This window comes from Platichthys flesus, chromosome 11 (genome assembly GCF_949316205.1).
Source record: "Platichthys flesus chromosome 11, fPlaFle2.1, whole genome shotgun sequence".
In the NCBI taxonomy this organism is placed as follows: Eukaryota; Metazoa; Chordata; class Actinopteri; order Pleuronectiformes; family Pleuronectidae; genus Platichthys; species Platichthys flesus.
In genome coordinates this window covers 17,591,224-17,607,391 of record NC_084955.1, presented here as the reverse complement: position 1 = coordinate 17,607,391, position 16,168 = coordinate 17,591,224, and the positions used below count along the sequence as shown (strand labels likewise).

General features: G+C 41.2%; 3 protein-coding genes across 3 annotated transcripts; 2 read left to right on the top strand and 1 right to left on the bottom strand.

Annotated features, from left to right (window-relative positions):
• si:dkey-17m8.1 (C-Jun-amino-terminal kinase-interacting protein 3) lies at positions 1 to 9,690 on the top strand. The gene is made up of 28 exons (XM_062399908.1): positions 1 to 155; positions 1,003 to 1,272; positions 1,389 to 1,583; positions 1,690 to 1,810; positions 2,076 to 2,146; positions 2,274 to 2,338; positions 2,803 to 2,875; positions 2,976 to 3,145; positions 3,310 to 3,563; positions 3,961 to 4,018; positions 4,235 to 4,387; positions 4,518 to 4,560; positions 4,672 to 4,787; positions 4,938 to 4,985; positions 5,505 to 5,645; positions 5,736 to 5,868; positions 6,079 to 6,165; positions 6,258 to 6,305; positions 6,461 to 6,602; positions 6,754 to 6,796; positions 6,913 to 6,993; positions 7,122 to 7,189; positions 7,362 to 7,510; positions 7,597 to 7,768; positions 7,966 to 8,079; positions 8,173 to 8,271; positions 8,378 to 8,467; positions 8,590 to 9,690. The coding sequence occupies exons 2-28, from the start codon at positions 1,174 to 1,176 to the stop codon at positions 8,706 to 8,708; spliced, it is 2,952 nt and encodes a 983-aa protein (XP_062255892.1). The 5' UTR covers positions 1 to 155; positions 1,003 to 1,173; the 3' UTR covers positions 8,709 to 9,690.
• A 71-nt stretch (positions 9,691 to 9,761) lies between these two features.
• LOC133965498 (transmembrane protein 238-like) lies at positions 9,762 to 10,829 on the bottom strand. Its single transcript, XM_062400087.1, has 2 exons — positions 10,680 to 10,829; positions 9,762 to 10,323 (listed from the first exon to the last, which is right to left on the bottom strand). Exon 2 carries the CDS (start codon positions 10,319 to 10,321, stop codon positions 9,992 to 9,994), a length of 330 nt encoding a protein of 109 aa, XP_062256071.1. The 5' UTR covers positions 10,322 to 10,323; positions 10,680 to 10,829; the 3' UTR covers positions 9,762 to 9,991.
• Positions 10,830 to 11,398: 569 nt separating this feature from the next.
• On the top strand, positions 11,399 to 15,715 carry ccdc106a (coiled-coil domain containing 106a). Its single transcript, XM_062400010.1, has 8 exons — positions 11,399 to 11,524; positions 11,966 to 12,092; positions 12,182 to 12,280; positions 12,385 to 12,609; positions 12,717 to 12,773; positions 12,905 to 13,174; positions 13,292 to 13,459; positions 13,549 to 15,715. Exons 2-8 carry the CDS (start codon positions 12,023 to 12,025, stop codon positions 13,863 to 13,865), a joined length of 1,206 nt encoding a protein of 401 aa, XP_062255994.1. The 5' UTR covers positions 11,399 to 11,524; positions 11,966 to 12,022; the 3' UTR covers positions 13,866 to 15,715.
• Positions 15,716 to 16,168: the final 453 nt, after the last annotated feature.

Genomic DNA, 16,168 nt, shown 5'->3' with positions numbered 1-16,168 from the left:
GCCTGGACGGGGTGTCCGCTGGTCGGAATCAAACGTCGCCTCCTTCTTCAAAACTCGTTTGAGAGTAATTGAAAATCGAGCCTGAAGGAAAAATAATCGGAGTTTGTGCATCTGGAGGAGGAGAAGTGACGTGTATCCACTGGAGAGTCGTTCAGGTGAGTTCGTGAAGCGGCGGCTGAACGAAGCGACGCCTCCGCTTGACTGGACTTTGTGAAGTTAGAGCCAGACGTCTGTCAAGGTGTCCGCTGTCACTCCTGACTTATTCATACCGTGTGGCACTATCAGGAGGCGAGCTAAGCTAATTAGCCTGTTGTGTTTGTGTGTGTTTGCACCGTTTGGCTCTGAGTGTGCTATTTGTGCTGCTGATCCACATACTCACACACGCGCGTGCACACATGTACAAGCACACATCTGCATTGAATAATAACCAACGATCAGAGGTGCAAGAATATCCACCGTAAATATCAGCTGTGTCATTACAGGTTAAATACCGAAGAGTTTTCTGTCTATGAAAAGCTGATTGATTATTCACGTCCTCCGGTGACCGGGCTCTTGTGCTGCTTTTCATTTCGAGAGGGAAAAAAGTTTCCTGTGGCTTAACATGTTGGATTTAAAGGGAAATAAATCCAGGCATGAATGTGTGACTGGGTTTAATCTAAGCTGTCCAGTATGTTAACGTTGCTAAGCCAACACCAACAGGTTATTGATATTTCATGAATGTCTGCTTTGTTCATAAAATCAACCAGTGGCATTGAAATGTCATCCTCACTGTGCAGAGGCTTTGATTTGTGTTTGCTGGTAAACAAACCAGGTTAGTCACAGACAGTAAGAGCAGAAAACCACACAGCCACGTTTAACTAATGATTATCTTGTGGAAAATTGTTGATAAACAAATAATTAGATTATCGGACAAAGCAAATAACTGTTTCTTGACATTTTGTGACGAATGTAGATAATATTCCATCATTATACGTCTTTGAATGTTCTTGTTTTCTCTTTCAGGATGAACCGAGTCCCGGTACAGCGACAGTCAAAGAGGAGGCTGTCCTTGTCAAGTCCAAATGGAACATAGAGTGTTTGCAATGATGTTAGAAATATAGATAAACCAGTTGTGTTAGTCGGTGTGAAAGTGTTGTAGGATCGTATACCTTTTGGCCTTGATACACTAAACTGATGGAGTACACTGACAGAGTGCTGTGTGGGACAGGGGAGGTGGAGCTAGACCCCGACATTGTCAGTGAAGAGGCTGGAAAACTGTATTCAGAACTACAGGTATGAGTTTTCTACTTCATTGATCTATCCATCAAAATGTCTTTCTGAATGAAATCAGTGTTTAAATGTGTTAGTGCACAGCTGCTTTCTCACTTGTCTGCTTTGCACAATCGTAGACGGTTATCGAGACCCATGGCGAAGGTGTGGTGGCGACGCTGGTGCCCATTTTTGTGTGGGTGCTGGAGGGGCTGGCCAGCTGTAAAGCCCAGCTGAGAGACCGGGAGGAGGAGGCGGAGAGGGAGAAAGCTGAGCGAGAGGAGCTGCTAGAGAGATACCAAGCAGAGAAAGCACTAAGGAAAGGAAGTCAAGAGGTGGGGGATAGATGACATTTTAGAAGTGTTGTTGGTTTATAGTCGATTTCGCACCATGTTTTTGAACTTTAAAATGGTTGTTAACTTATTTGTGTTTTTTTTTTAGAGGTATCTGGAGCTGGATGACCAAATCGAGCAGGAGAGGAGAGCCATGAAGGGGAGGGAGAAGGGGAGAGAACGACGAGAGAGGGAGCTAGAGAAGAAAGCAAGACAGCAAGCGGATCAGTGTGAGTATTTGAATAGCAACTATGACAAATGACTTATGATCCATATGCATTATTTCAAACAGGTAATCATTTTTTTTCACCTTTTGTCTTTTTCTCCTACCAATTTCATTCATCCCCCTATATGAACATCATGACTAGATAAAGCTTAAATCTTACTGAAAAAAAGCCAAAGAGTTTTTAATTATACTTTGTCCGACATGTGGACTGTGTCCTGTGCTATCGCTGGAGAATGATGCAAAGCTACATTTGTTTTGTGCTTTTCCAGTGGTGGCCTTGGAGGAGCAGAAAGGAAATCTAAGTAGAGAGCTGAGCTCACTGAGACATTCTCATAACAAGGTCAGACACTGCTGTTAAGTCCACAGCATTGTGTTCTTTTGTATCCTCACACGGTGTTGCACAGTATTCAACTGTTGGTTTTCCATTATTCTATTTCTCACATATCACTGATGTTATCTCTTTTCAGTTGGCTCTCCAGTGTCGGGAACTTCTGGAAAAGAGAAAGGATTCTGAACGGGATTCTCCTCTCAGGTTTTTCATACCAACTTATTTTATTGTATACCGAACATAATGTCTCTCACAGGAATACTATGCAAATGTCATCGCAGTAAGTTATAGGTATGACAGCAGGACTGCAGCTTTATTGTGATACATATACAGTGTGCAGGGTATTCTTAGTAAACTATGTACCATATAAAACTTGAAAATGGTACTTTAAGACCATTTTGTAAATGCTAGTTTATTAGGTATATTGCTTTGTTTGAGACGTTTATGGAAATTATTAGTTTATTAGCCAGGAAGGTATTTTACCTTTTACAGCTTTAGTTTGAAAAATGTTTCTGAAAAAAATGTCCACAAAAATATCTGTTTTTTAGTAGATGTTGATGATGATAGCTAAAAGGGTATAATTCAGCAGTGGTGCAAAATGTAAGAAAAACATAGTTAAACTATTTATTCACTTGACTTCTCTGTCAAACCCTCCATGTTACATGTAGGAATCACCTGCGTTCCAAGAATGCTGAATCTCCATCCCATCAAGTTTTGTCAGAATCCAGTGTTAATGAGAAGGTGAACAGATTCTCACTTTTCCATACCTTAAAGCCATTTTAATAAAATAACAAGATTTTGGCAGATCAGTAGTAAATGCTGTTCTGTTTTTCCTGAGCAGATGATTCAAAGACCACATTCACACTCTGGTCCCCCCCGTCTGGAGGACCTCGTGGCCAAGGAGGACAAGGCGATTGACATTGCAGTGAAGTCCCCCACGGATCAGTTTATCAATGACATCATAAGCTCCACTCCTGAGCTGGCCCAGTTTCACGGCCCTGTGGATGCAAGGTAATAAAGTGATTTGTGTCATTAAATCTCTAAGTGGAAAGTACGTCAATGGAGTAAACATTAACTAAACCTGTGTTGTAGGTGATTAATAAGTTCACTCAGCAAACTTTCTGTTCATTTCTCACATTTCTTTTTCTTTTATTCATTCACCGTTCCACATTTAGACATAAAGATGAGGAGACACCAAGAGATGAGTCAGAAGCAAGCTTGGAGGAAGAGATGAAGGTGGAGGAGGAGGATAAGGGAAACAAGGAACACATAGAAGAAGAGGGGAACATGCATGGAAAAGATAAGGAGGAGGTGGAAGAAGAAGATAGTATGGAGTGGGAGCTTCGCAACAACGACTCTGTGTTTTCTGAACTGTCAGAGCTGAGTCGGGATTATGTGGAGAGTGTGGACCGCGGGGCCAGTGTCAGAGGTAAGTTCATAAAGGGGTGACTCCATATTCTGAACCCATGTGTGGCTGCAGGTACAAAAATAAATCTCAGCATCAAGGCCCATTCACTGAAGCACAAACTAAAAGATCACAGACACAAAGTGAGTGATTTCAGACATTGGAGTTGACAGACATGGGTTTCTAAAAATAATTTGGCAACTATGCAAAACTATTTATACTCTGCCAACGTCAAATGCCGTAGTTCATCCGTGAAAAAGTTTCTTTGTCGATGTTTCGTAAAAGTTGACTTCTGTTTTAACAGTTTTACACCATCCCATGTAGTGCCAAGTAAATAAAGACGTTTAGATCTGGTGTTGATTGCTCTCAGTGTTGTAAAGGGTGTTTAACTTTGTGTCTAATGTTTTTTATTTCCATACAGGCAGTGCGGACCAGTTTGAGGAGATTCTTTCTCAGTATGAGGAACTGAAAGTCACTTAGTGAGTCTTGTATTCAATATGTCTGACCCTGTTTAAACCAGTGTGGCTTCTGGGTGTTCTGGGGATTTTCCAAAATCTTAAAACTGCTTCTTCTTGTAGAAACATGTCAACCAATGGAGAAAATGTTACAGTGACTAGCTGTTACAATGATAACCAAAGTGATTGTCATTATCTTCATAACATAAAAATATTAACATCTGATTCTTATATTTTCAGCGAGTTGGTAGACGCTGCCCGCAGAGCTCTGATATCTCGGGTAGTTGAGCTGACTGATGACCGTTCAGCTCTGAAACTGGAACTCACCTCTCTGCAGGAAACAGTCTCTCGATTAGAGGGGCGGGTGAAGGAGAAGGATGACGAAACTAAAAGGTGCAGACATGTATTTGTGGTATCTTCTGATTGTTCATTAATTCTTTTGACTTTTTGTAAAAAATGGTTGCATATATTTTTCTTGTCATAATACTATGACTTTTTGCTGTATATCCCCTGTTTTTTATAGACTTCGTAAAGAACTGGAATCGTGTCAACCTGAGGATCCTGAAGTAAGAGAGGAGACATTGTTATTGTCAAACTTTTATTTACAGTAACAATGCATTTTGGAAGTTTCAACCAATGCATGTTCCCCATTAAATAACATCAACCTTCCTCCTCAGGCCTCTTCGCGTTACTTCTCTCGTTCGGAAATGGCTCGTGTTGTGATGGAGAAGAACCAGTATAAGCAGCGTCTGTTTGAGCTGCAGGAGGCAGTGAGACATAGTCAGACAATCAGGTAGCCTTTCTCCTTAATCAAAATCTAAACGTATATCTTTGGACCGGTTGTTAATTTATTCATTTTAAGGTCTATAGAGTTTGATGCTCAGTCCAACACAGCTGTGACTCCAATCTCATTTAGTGTGTGTTCTTTTTTTTTTTTAAATAGAGCAACAAAGGGAGAGCGGTTAACAGAGGACAGAAGTGTTTGGAGAAGGTAAGTGTTTGTTTTATCTCTCATCTCACTTCATTCTAATGAGTCATGTCCTTGTTATGCACAAAAGCAAGTGCAGCCTAAAACAACATCGGTGGCCTGATCCTGGGCCGGGCTGCTCTTTGTCAGGGGATAAAATCAGCAGTAAAGCTGCACTGACATACTGAAATATAGTGATTTGGATAGTGCAACATTAAATAACCCTAATTAAGAGATATGACATCAACCAGGTTGTTGTGATCTCTTGTTGATAATGGCAACCTGAAGTCAAGAGACACTCACACAAGCTGAGGGAGTGTTCGTCTGCACAGTCTCCAAAGTAATAACTGAAAAAAAATTGTGGAAGCAGGGACAAGGTAACGTGAGGGTTGGGAGTGAGTTCGGATTCAAACTCTGTCAATGGCAACACAGAAAGACTGAGATAAGCAAAAATGTACAAAGTAATAAGTGTGGGAACATGTTGCAGTCAGACAGTGGTTTTATGATCTATAAAAACTATCAATAATTGTGTCTTTACTATAGGTTCAACCGCTTGTTCGGCCTGTCAAAGGAAACCTTAATCCCACCTCCTGCGTCCGTAATCCTCTCACCAGCTTCCCCATCAGTCGCTCGCTCTCCTGTGAGGTCCCTGCAGCTCCCGCCTGTCACTCACACTCAGGCTGAGTAAGCAACTATATCTTGCCATGTCACTCTTGAATCATATCGGACGGCTCAGGAAAGCTGGTTAACAACCGGAGCTCTCTCTCTCTCTAGGTCAGCCTCTCCAGCTGCTCTCTCACCTCGCGCCAGGAGGAAGGAGCTCTACAGAGAAATCCGCACGCACATTTGGGGAACTCTGGGAAGACGGCAGATACATGGCTGGAGCACCGCGCTGGCAAACAATCAGGTAATAGAAACAAGTGGCTTTACAGGAAGGTGACTATCTGGGCGGGGCTAAAAACTGTCAGGGTTTTGATTATGACTTGACATCTTTTAACCAAAGCTTGTTCTCCATTGAACAAGCTACACCAAACACTACACAGAAATCAACTTACCCAGACATATGTTGATGTGCACAGTCCTATCAATATCCTGTGATTATCTATCATTATTTTAGGATCCCCATGAACCTGCCCCAGAGCCTAAAGATGTGCCGGTTCTAGTGCAGCTCAGGTTGTTGGACCAGAGAGACTCCACTGCTAAGGTAAATCTTGCCTTTGCAATATTCATTCTGACCCGAGACTTTACGTCACAATTAAACATGGTTCCTGACTTCTTCTTCTTTCTTCTTTTCAGTTGAACTGTGCTGTTTCAGTCACACCTGAAGTCTCCGGCGAGGCCACGGTAAGTCTGTCATTATCCTGGTGAAACGTCAGCTGTAGCCACACTGTAATCACCATGTACTTGAACAGTACCATCCAAACCATAACTAACGCTGACTAGATACAAATTTCATGCATCTTATCCTTCCAACCTCCATATGCGTCCCTCTCTGCCAGTGTTCTGTATGGGTAGTTTCTGGTCCTGCCTCCAGCAGTGATATTACAGTGATTGATCCAGCACGCTCCAACACAGTACTGGATAGGTTCAGCCTCCCTCCCACTGCACCCGCACTCTGCATCTGTGCCGTGCCTCCCATAGGTCAGTGCTGGTACAATGGGCTGCCTGCAGACAGCATATCTCATGTATTCTGTACTTGTATTATCTCCTCATACCCTGCTCACATTTTACTGGTCAACACTACTGGTTTCACTTTTTCTTTAACATTATCTTTCTGGTCTTGTTTTGTCAGGTGGCACCGCAGGAACTGTGTGGATTGGAACTCAGGAAGGAAGGTAGCGCCTGCTGAATAAGCAGCTCACTTCAAAAAAAGAAAAATTCTTGTTGGCAAAGCATTTTGACCAACTGTCTCACCTCCTCTTCTTTCTCCCATTGTCCCTCTCTCTCACAGTATACTGGTTCATTCGGCTTCTGTTAGCAGGAGGGACTGTCTGCAGTCTGTTTTCCTGTCAGAGGGTGTTTATTCACTTACGTGAGTTGTTTACACTCTATTGAACTATAAATGTATTAGTATTTATTGATCAGCTTTTAATTATTTCCTGTCTATATGTTATACGTTTGTGTCATAGTAATAAAGATATACTTGACCCACTCTCACAGCTATTCCCAGGGTCAAGTTGTAGCTGGTTTAGCTGACGGGTCCTTGGCGTTTTTCTCACATGGCTCAGGTAATGGTTTCCTGTTTTCTCTTTAGAGGCAAAACATGTTTATTCTTATAGCATCATTCAGGCCAAAGTGATTAACTCTAAGATGACATTAAACTTTTAATTTAATTTAGAAAACATTCTGCTACTCCAAATATCTTTGCTACTCTGAAATAATGATTACTGTGATTGACAGGTGGCTGGAATCTGCAGTCGCACTCAGTGGTGCCGCTTGGATCAAACCCTATGCAGCCTATTCGCTGCTGTCTTGCAAAAGATGGCCGCTTGTGGGCGGGATACTGGAACAGAGTCCATGTGGTTGACATTGACCAAAAGAAGGTTGAGGTAAGAAACAGACAGAGGAAGTACCTTCATTGTATCTGTCTCATGTTTTCTGATCTCACCGACACTATCATCATCTCACTTTACAGCAAACATTCTCAGTGTCTGAGCGCAGTGAGCAGCAGGTTCGTTTCCTGTGTGCCGGTGGGAGTGGTGTTTGGACCTCATGTCGACTTGATCCAATCCTCAGGCTGTTTGACTGGTTCACTGGACGGCCGCTGCAGGAAGTGGATTTTTCAGCTTTGGCCATTAAAACATTAGGTGCTAATACATTTTTTTTCACTTAGAAAATACGCAATTTTCACTTTCACTTTTGGAATCTATATAGTCTCATGTCTCAAAATTGTACCGTCTCATGATATGGGAATGTCAATAATATTAATCTGTAATCAAACTTAGAAAAGGTCAAAGCAGTTGTTGCTCAAACTGAACTGAACTCTCTCTGTCTCCCTCTGCAGGCCAACACTTCCTCACACTTTCGCCTCTGCAAATCGCCTCTCTCTCTGTCATCTCTGGTCGTCTGTGGGTGGGCACCGGAGGCGGAGCCATTTTCTCCATCCCATTATCCATCAGTAAGTTCTATTTAGACTGAATTTGTTGCTTGAATTGAGTATTGTCAGAAGGTGCTCCTTTTAAGCATAACCTGCTTCAATGACTGTTCACAGCATCGGCAGCTGTTTCCATTCCATATTGCTCCATTGCATCGGCCCAGCTGTGTTACCATGGACACAGACAAGCTGTCAGATTCATCATTGCTGCACCCGGTAAGATGTTGATACCTGTTACTCAAACACGGTGAACATCTTCAGTGACCTGTTAATTAAGAGAGATCCTTAAGAGACTAATGCAGCTTGTGTCTGTGTCCCAAAGGTTGTTTGATGACCTCTCCTGGCAGCAGCACTGTAACTACCTCTCAGTTTGTCCTCAGTGGAGGAGAGGGCTACATCAACTTCAGAATAGGTGAGTTGAAGAACTGGAAATTGCTATTGTTGCTTCAACTTATTTACATGTGTGTAATTCATCCACCATTTTAGTCAGTGCTTAGTTCATAAAAGTCCTAACGGAGCCCTCTACTCCCCCAGGAGACGACGCGAGCGACACATCGGATGAGTCGACCCAAACTACGCCTCAACGGTCGGACCGCAGTCACATGATCATCTGGCAGAACACCACCCCCTCTGTGCCCAGCCCGGCCCTCTGACATTGATTGAGGGGAAAGATGAATATGACGTAGATATAGAATCACCAGCAGACAACAGTGAAAAGGGTGCTTTCATGAACTAAATGGAAAAAAACATCTCAGTGTGGCAGAAAAAGAGAAAGAAAATACAGGATTTACACTGTTTCCTTTTTGTTTACCTCATTCATTTTGTGTATATGTTGTGACTGGATTATGAATGGATGGTGCCTTCATCTGATTTTATATCAGTGTTGTATAATAGATTAGTAATTCAGCTGCTTGATTCTCAATAGATCGTTTTTAACTTTGTACTAACACTGCACTCAATCTCACTGACAAACAGCTCTTATAAATGTACTGCTGGTCCAAGAACCTGCAGATTTGTCCTTATTCCACCATGTGACACAGGGTCTGTGGATCATTATGTTAAACTTCATCATGTGGCTGCTTTTCAAGCTGCTGTGTAGGTGTTTGTTCTTAACTGTGATCTGACCGTCTGTGTCTCTCAACTCTCACCTTAAAGACAATCAGTCAGTTTTTAAATCTGTTGACGCTGCAATGAGATCTGTGATACTTTTTTACAATATCCATGTATGAACTAAAATTGTGCCCTTCCACATTGCAAGTGGTGTAATTACAAATAAGTGCACATTATAAATGTGTTGATATCTCATCCCCTAAATGGAAAGTGTTACTTTCTGTCCTTAAAATGTATTTATTTTCTATTTTACTTCTTTCCTTTGTGTATTTTATTTGAATGGCATGAAATGCTTTGGATGTCTTAATTTATTTCATATTCTCATTTGATTTCATTTATCTTTTCTAAAATAAGGGAGGGGGAATTATTTCAAGTGTCCTTTGAGGTATTTATGTGAAGTTAAAGGTTTATGCACACATGTCTTCATGACAGCTCCTTGTACAGAGATTAAGATTTGAGTTGACTCAGTTGTGCCGCAACGTTATTTTCATCATTAAAATGTCTTCAGTGTCAGTGTAACTTTTATTCTGAGTGGTGTTGTCATAATCTGGTTCAGCAACACAACTAGTCAAATAGGAAATTGACAAAACATAGTGCTGATTTATCTTTTTAATCTTAAAACACTGGAATCTATAGTGGTGCATGTTATATTCATATCAGTCTTGTCCACACACAGTATATAAGAAGACATACATTTTCTATACAAAAACACAATGATTCACTCTGGGTCTTCGTCAACTCCATGAGATGAGTAACAGCAGTGACACTCCTTTGCCTCAGGCAGTCTGACCTGCTTTGATACAGCCTGTCATTTAATGGCGCCTTCTTATGTTGGGCTGCTGCGAGTCCTTGGCAGCCGTATTCTGCGACTCAGGGAGCGGGCAATGCGGTCCACTGCTCCCCCCATGGTTCCCCCCAGCTCCTTTTTGGAGGTCAGACCCTCAATGTTGCCACTGTACCACATGACCCAGCCGGCCAGGGACAGCAGCACCAGCAGTGCTCCGGTGTACACCAGCAGATCCCCAAAGTCCCGCCCTTGGATCTCCAATGGGGCAAAGACCCCCATTAGCAGGGATATCACCCCCAACAGGTCCATCAGCACCGCGAACACCAGGGCCAGCTTACAGTGGGACAGCCCATCATACTTGGTTGCCATGCCTGAAAAAAAAAAAAGATGACGATGTTATATCATATATTAAAATAATGTAGCTTCAAAAAATATTCTTAACTTATTCATTGCATTTACTAAATAAATATCCATCTGTATTGTAAAGTGGACTTCTACAACACACATAAATGGGTTTCTGCACTTTATTTCACAATAAAATGCAGAAACACATTACTATTTACAATGCAGGGTTTTGTTTTCTTACACATGCACCAGTTCAGGCAGGTACCACACCTGTCTTGTGCTAACCTCTATACAGTCTATGGTGCCAGCGCATGACAAAGCAATGAGTTCTACACACTGACAAACACATCTTCTGAGTAAACAAAGCCCCGGAATCACTTACCTATACGTTCCTACTTTGCCGAGTATCTCAAAGACGTCGTGTTTGCGGTGGAAATCGTGTTTCTTGTGTATTTCCGCATGAGGTCGATGAGAAACGAGCAGTCGCGAGTGTAATGTGACACCTCGTCACCTGCTCTACCTGTCCGGCGGTTTCTCTGACGCCTTCACAACACACTGTCAAAGCTTTGTTATGAATTATCCAAGGTTTATACAGTGTGTCCCTGATACTCTTTTTACTAGTATATGCATTTTAAAAGCTGCAATCACTGTCACAAAATAATAAATAATTTGAATAGAACAATCTGAAAATGACTTGTGAAAGGATATGTGTAATTTTTTTCATTTTATTTATCATATGTGCATTTTAAAAACTGTATCAATCAAATATCTGAAAATTGCCTATAAATAAAGACGTTTACGTTACCTATAATTATTTATTTTACTTATTTAATATATCTTCATTTAAAAGCTGTAAATACCATCACAAGCTAAGTAATAACATTTATCAAACACATGAACATCTTTAATTACTAAGCTAATTAATCATATTTATCAAATATCTAAAAATGTACTATTTACATTATGTGAATTTTAAATCCAACGATATAAAATAGTAACACAGTTTTTAATATAATAACATATAAATAACATTTTGCTTCACCAGGGGCGATCATTAATTACGTGACTTCCGGAAATGACGCGAGCGGTGGAGTTAAAAAAAAACAAAAGAGCGATAATTGTTATTGTTAGCTTGTTAGCTAGCAGCTGAGCGCGACCGATGGGGATATGACAGAGTAATAACGTCTTATTACATGTGCACGATTCAGTTATTACAAACGTAAAGTGGTACGTACCGACCTCTGCGGCATCTCTTACTCAACGTAGACACCGTGGTAACGTGTGAACGACGGAATTAAAGACTGGACAGTAAAGAAAGAAGAGGGTTGTTTTATTTTATTCGCAGCTAAATCTCTGCTAACGTCACAAGAGGCTAACACAGTGTGGAGCTAGTGTCGCCTCCATGAGAGCACATTAACCAGGCCGCCATGAGCTCATGCGTCAGTAACACATGTTGTTTAAATGTTTCTGTTTATACGAACATAACATGGGAAGCATATGATGATGCTAGCTCCGTTTTTCTGCCTGGTTAGTTTCTATAACAGTGCGGCGTTGCGACTCGCTTCATCCTCAAATAAATGAAACATGAACACAAGTGTAGTTTTTGTGTGTAGCTCAGTCTCTGCTGTGCACTGGTGTGAAATGTCCCTGTTCATCTCATATTCGCAGTCTGATGACATTGCTGCTAAACGGCCACACTAATCCAACATATGTCTGGGCTCTGAGATGGAGAACGGAAACAGAACTGATGCTGCTTCCACATCCAAGAGCCACGCAGCCTCCCTCCACCTGCAGAGTAAGACATTGAGTAAATCTATTATTATTATTTTCATGCCTTTATGTCAACCTATATCATTTTTTACCTTTTATGTTTTTCTTTCCCAGCTCCAAAAAACGAAGATGCTTATGAAATAGCCATCCCCTATGAGGAGAGCAGCTTTGAGCAGCAAGGGTTTTTCAACCAGAGTGATCAGACTTTTGAAGGTGAATGACAGAATCAATCCTTTACATTTTATTTTTGACCGCACAATAATTTCATTGTTCACAGCAAAAACGTAGTAATAATACCCCTGGTTTGTCCAACGCAGATTCTCCCCCATCCGCTGGTCCGTCTCCCGTCAACAACAACTCATACATGGTGATCACCAACCTGCGCACCCAGCTGCAGATCTCTCTGGAGAAAAACTCCTGGCTTCAGAAAAGAATCGTGGACCTGGAAGAGGAGAGGGATTTCCTCCGGTGCCAGCTGGACCGCTTCATCTTTTCCACAAAGAGCCAGGGACAGGAGCAGAGTCAGAGCCAGTACAGTAACGGTGAGGACAGGGGACAGGTGTGAGAGGACAACGTGCCCTACAAGCTTTTGAGAAGTGGCTCATTTGAAACAGAACTTTCTTACTCATTTGCATTTGTCTCTCTGTAGGTTATGAGTCCAGGCGATTCAACTGGAGGGTAAGACGTGAGGAGGATCATCCTGCTGGTAAAGGCAAATATTTGTGTGATATCTGTTAAATTAACCTTGCCAGTCATTGTTAGATATTATTGATAATATCCACATATCGGAGCTTAAATTGCAAATTCTAAATTATTACTGCCACCTTCTCCTTACAGAGCAGCAGAAGTCGGCTGGAGAGCATTTCCCATCACGCCAGTTTATCCAGCGAAGGCCTGGTCCTCCAACTATGGTGCCTTCCAAAAACCGTGTCTCCAGTCAGATTGCCTCTATGAATGCTTTGTTCAGCTCTACACAATCACAGGCCCTCTTGCAAAGCCATAGCCACAGCAACACCGGTACGACAGCCGGTGGCAGCAGTGGCAACAGCAACAGTGGTACGAGGTCATCCATGAATGAAATGAGCGGACTTGGCAACGTAGGTCCAGGTAAGGAATAAAGCTCAGTATTACTGTTCATCCATCCGATGAAATCAAGGTTTTGTACATCTGGGTTTAACCTACTGGAAGGAGATTATTTTAATGCAGGTTTTTTTTCCTTTCTAGATTCCCTTTCACTTCTGGGGGAATCTGACGAGTACTTGGACCAAGACGGGTATCTTGAGGAGGAAGAAATGATATCAGGGGAAGACGTAATGCAAGATACCCTTAACAGCAACAGACACCAGTTAAAGAGAAGGCGAGTCTTCCGAGCTCCTAGAGAACGGCAGAGAGGTAAGTGACATAAATCTACATTCAAGTATTTAAACATGATCTGTTATGAGGCTGCTGTCGCTAAGTCTCTGCTCTCTCTCATTCTTCAGTGAAAGATGCTGCTGGAGTGCTGTTTCGCTACAAGAAAATCCTGCTTACATACCAGCGTCTGAAAAACATGTCCAAAGCCTTTCAAATCCATGGTGTGGACCGCAACACTGTGGCTTCCACTACACCCATAGCTGAGCTTCTATTAGTGGCCCCAGAGAAGGTGGCAGAGGTGGGCGAGTTTGACCCGTCCAAGGAGAAGCTGCTGGACTACGCCCGGCGCTGCTACACTGCCCTGGATGAGGAGACACTCAGCAGAGTGCAGGCCTTGAAGAAGAATAACCTGCTCTTGCCCATCTCCTACAGGTTCAGACACTGAGAAAGAAAAACCACAAAACTTTTAAGCTGGTGGTTGAGAGGAGAGGAGAGGCAGTTGGGTTCAGACCAGCTCACCTCTCAGGCACCGAAATTTCCATAGGGAGGAAATGTTTTACGAACTCAGCATCCTGAATGTGGCCATTTAGGGTTCAGCTGAGATCTTTGCTTGTCAGACAATTCAAGTTCTGATGTCCCTTTTATTATCAACAGTCAGGAAATTAAAGTTCTCATGTCCGTTTTATTATCAAAAGTGAGACAATTAAAGTTCTCATGACCCTTTTATTATCAACACAGAGCGGTTGGAGCAAATTGATATTAAAGATGTGGAAGAGTCTGTTGCAGCTGGAAAGGGAAACTACATGGCTTTTATCTCTCAAAGAGCAAAATGGCATGTCTGACTTATTTAGAATTTCTGAACGAGAATATGTCTTCACTATTAGGTTTATATAAGTACTGCTTTTAAATGAGTATAGCCAATGTAGCTCATACATATTTCGATTTTAACCTTCTTTCATCCAGGTCAGTTTGAGGCGAGATGTTCATTAACTGACTTCTTGGATCATTTCAGTTGCTGGCTCCCTAAATCATTTACAATATTGGGAATTTGTATCACTTTACTTGTGTGCAATTTAGAAACTGACCTTAAAATATGGTAATCAAAATCTTGTGTTTGTTAACATAATGCTTCACTCCATAGATGTTGCCATGCTTTTAGGACTTATCAGTGGTTGTTTTATATTTATATTGCTCTATGGGTCTATTATTTTTTTATATTTATCATATCAACTATTTAAACTTGCCTTAAGAATTTTTTGTGATTTTCCTTTATTTGTCACATCATTTCGTGTTCTCTTTTTCCTTTTTACTTCTACAGACTTAAAGGAAGGAAGAACTCATGAGACAAAGAGATAGATGAGATTTTGACGTGACTATAGTTAACACTAGTTTAAACATATTATGTGGTGAAAATGCATTACTACCATTACTGTGGTTTTTATTGAAAATAAAAACACAAACATTGGTGATATTGTATGTTTGCCCATTATTAGGAAAGTCCCAGTTTTAAAAATAGTACTTAGGCATCACTCATTGTATCGAACCTTTTTGTAATTATCTGCACTAAAAATACACTAAAGGCAACTTCTTATTTTTCTGATATTGAGGCTCTTGAAATGGTTTTGTGACAGTGATACCTTTTGTAAAATGTGGTACAGAGCATTGACACTAATAATTACTATTTGTAACCATGGTTCACTTTTGCTTCTTTGTGAATTCTTTTTAATCACAAATCATTTTACAGTGTGACTTACGGCATCAGTAAAAGCAGCTAGCATGTGCACACAGAGGATGTGTTTTTGCGTCCCAATGTTTCTGCAGATTCATGTGATACAGGTTCTATGACGAAGCTGTTGTTTATACAGGTCTTGTCAAAATTAATAATTTTCAAAGCAGCAAATTGTAAGATAATGTGTGGTGTCCATGCCAGAACAGTGACATGATATGAGCTCTTATTTCAAAACAGGGTACTGTGGAATACGCTGACTTACAGCTTCAAGTGTCGTTATTTAATGGAGCATTTTCATGAAACTAAATATCGACTGGTTCTCCTAATCATGTGTGTAAGGTGCAAAGCAACTGCTAAGCAGACCTGGCAAAACCACAACAAGGTCTCACATAATGGCATTTATTCAACAAATGTATATTGAGAATCAAATGTCGTGAACACAGTTGATTTCTTACCGAACATGTATATTTATTAAGCTGTAAGATCCAACCTCACTCTCTGAAGGCAAATGCTGATGATTCACGGACTGTACTGCGAAGACAGAAATGTGATTAAAACATTTGATTCCCCACATATAAAGCTGATTTCTTATTCTGTTCAATACCACCGTGCATTCTCTCATTGTGCCAAGATCTGTGTCCTGCTATGATCAAGTTGAAAGGGATTTTTTGCACCGCTACTGGGGTACATCGTATGTTGAACGTAATGATGTCATGATGGTGTCTATGACCCTGTACACACATTCTATTGAACATGATAAAGAACGATAACTGCAGGAGAAACAAAATTTACCACAAGTATTCCATGTAGATTAAGCTAATGACAAACTGGAAAATATGATCTTTGTCATGGTGGAAGGTTATTTAATTCAAGTGCCTCTTGTGGTATGACCAGGCCCTTTGTGTGGTGTAGTAACTGAACAACTACATTATGCGTTAAAAGGTCTTTCAGCGAAAAGAACACTGCTTTGTTCTTGGACGAAGACACTGCATGTACTGTCTTAAGTAAATGTGATTGTT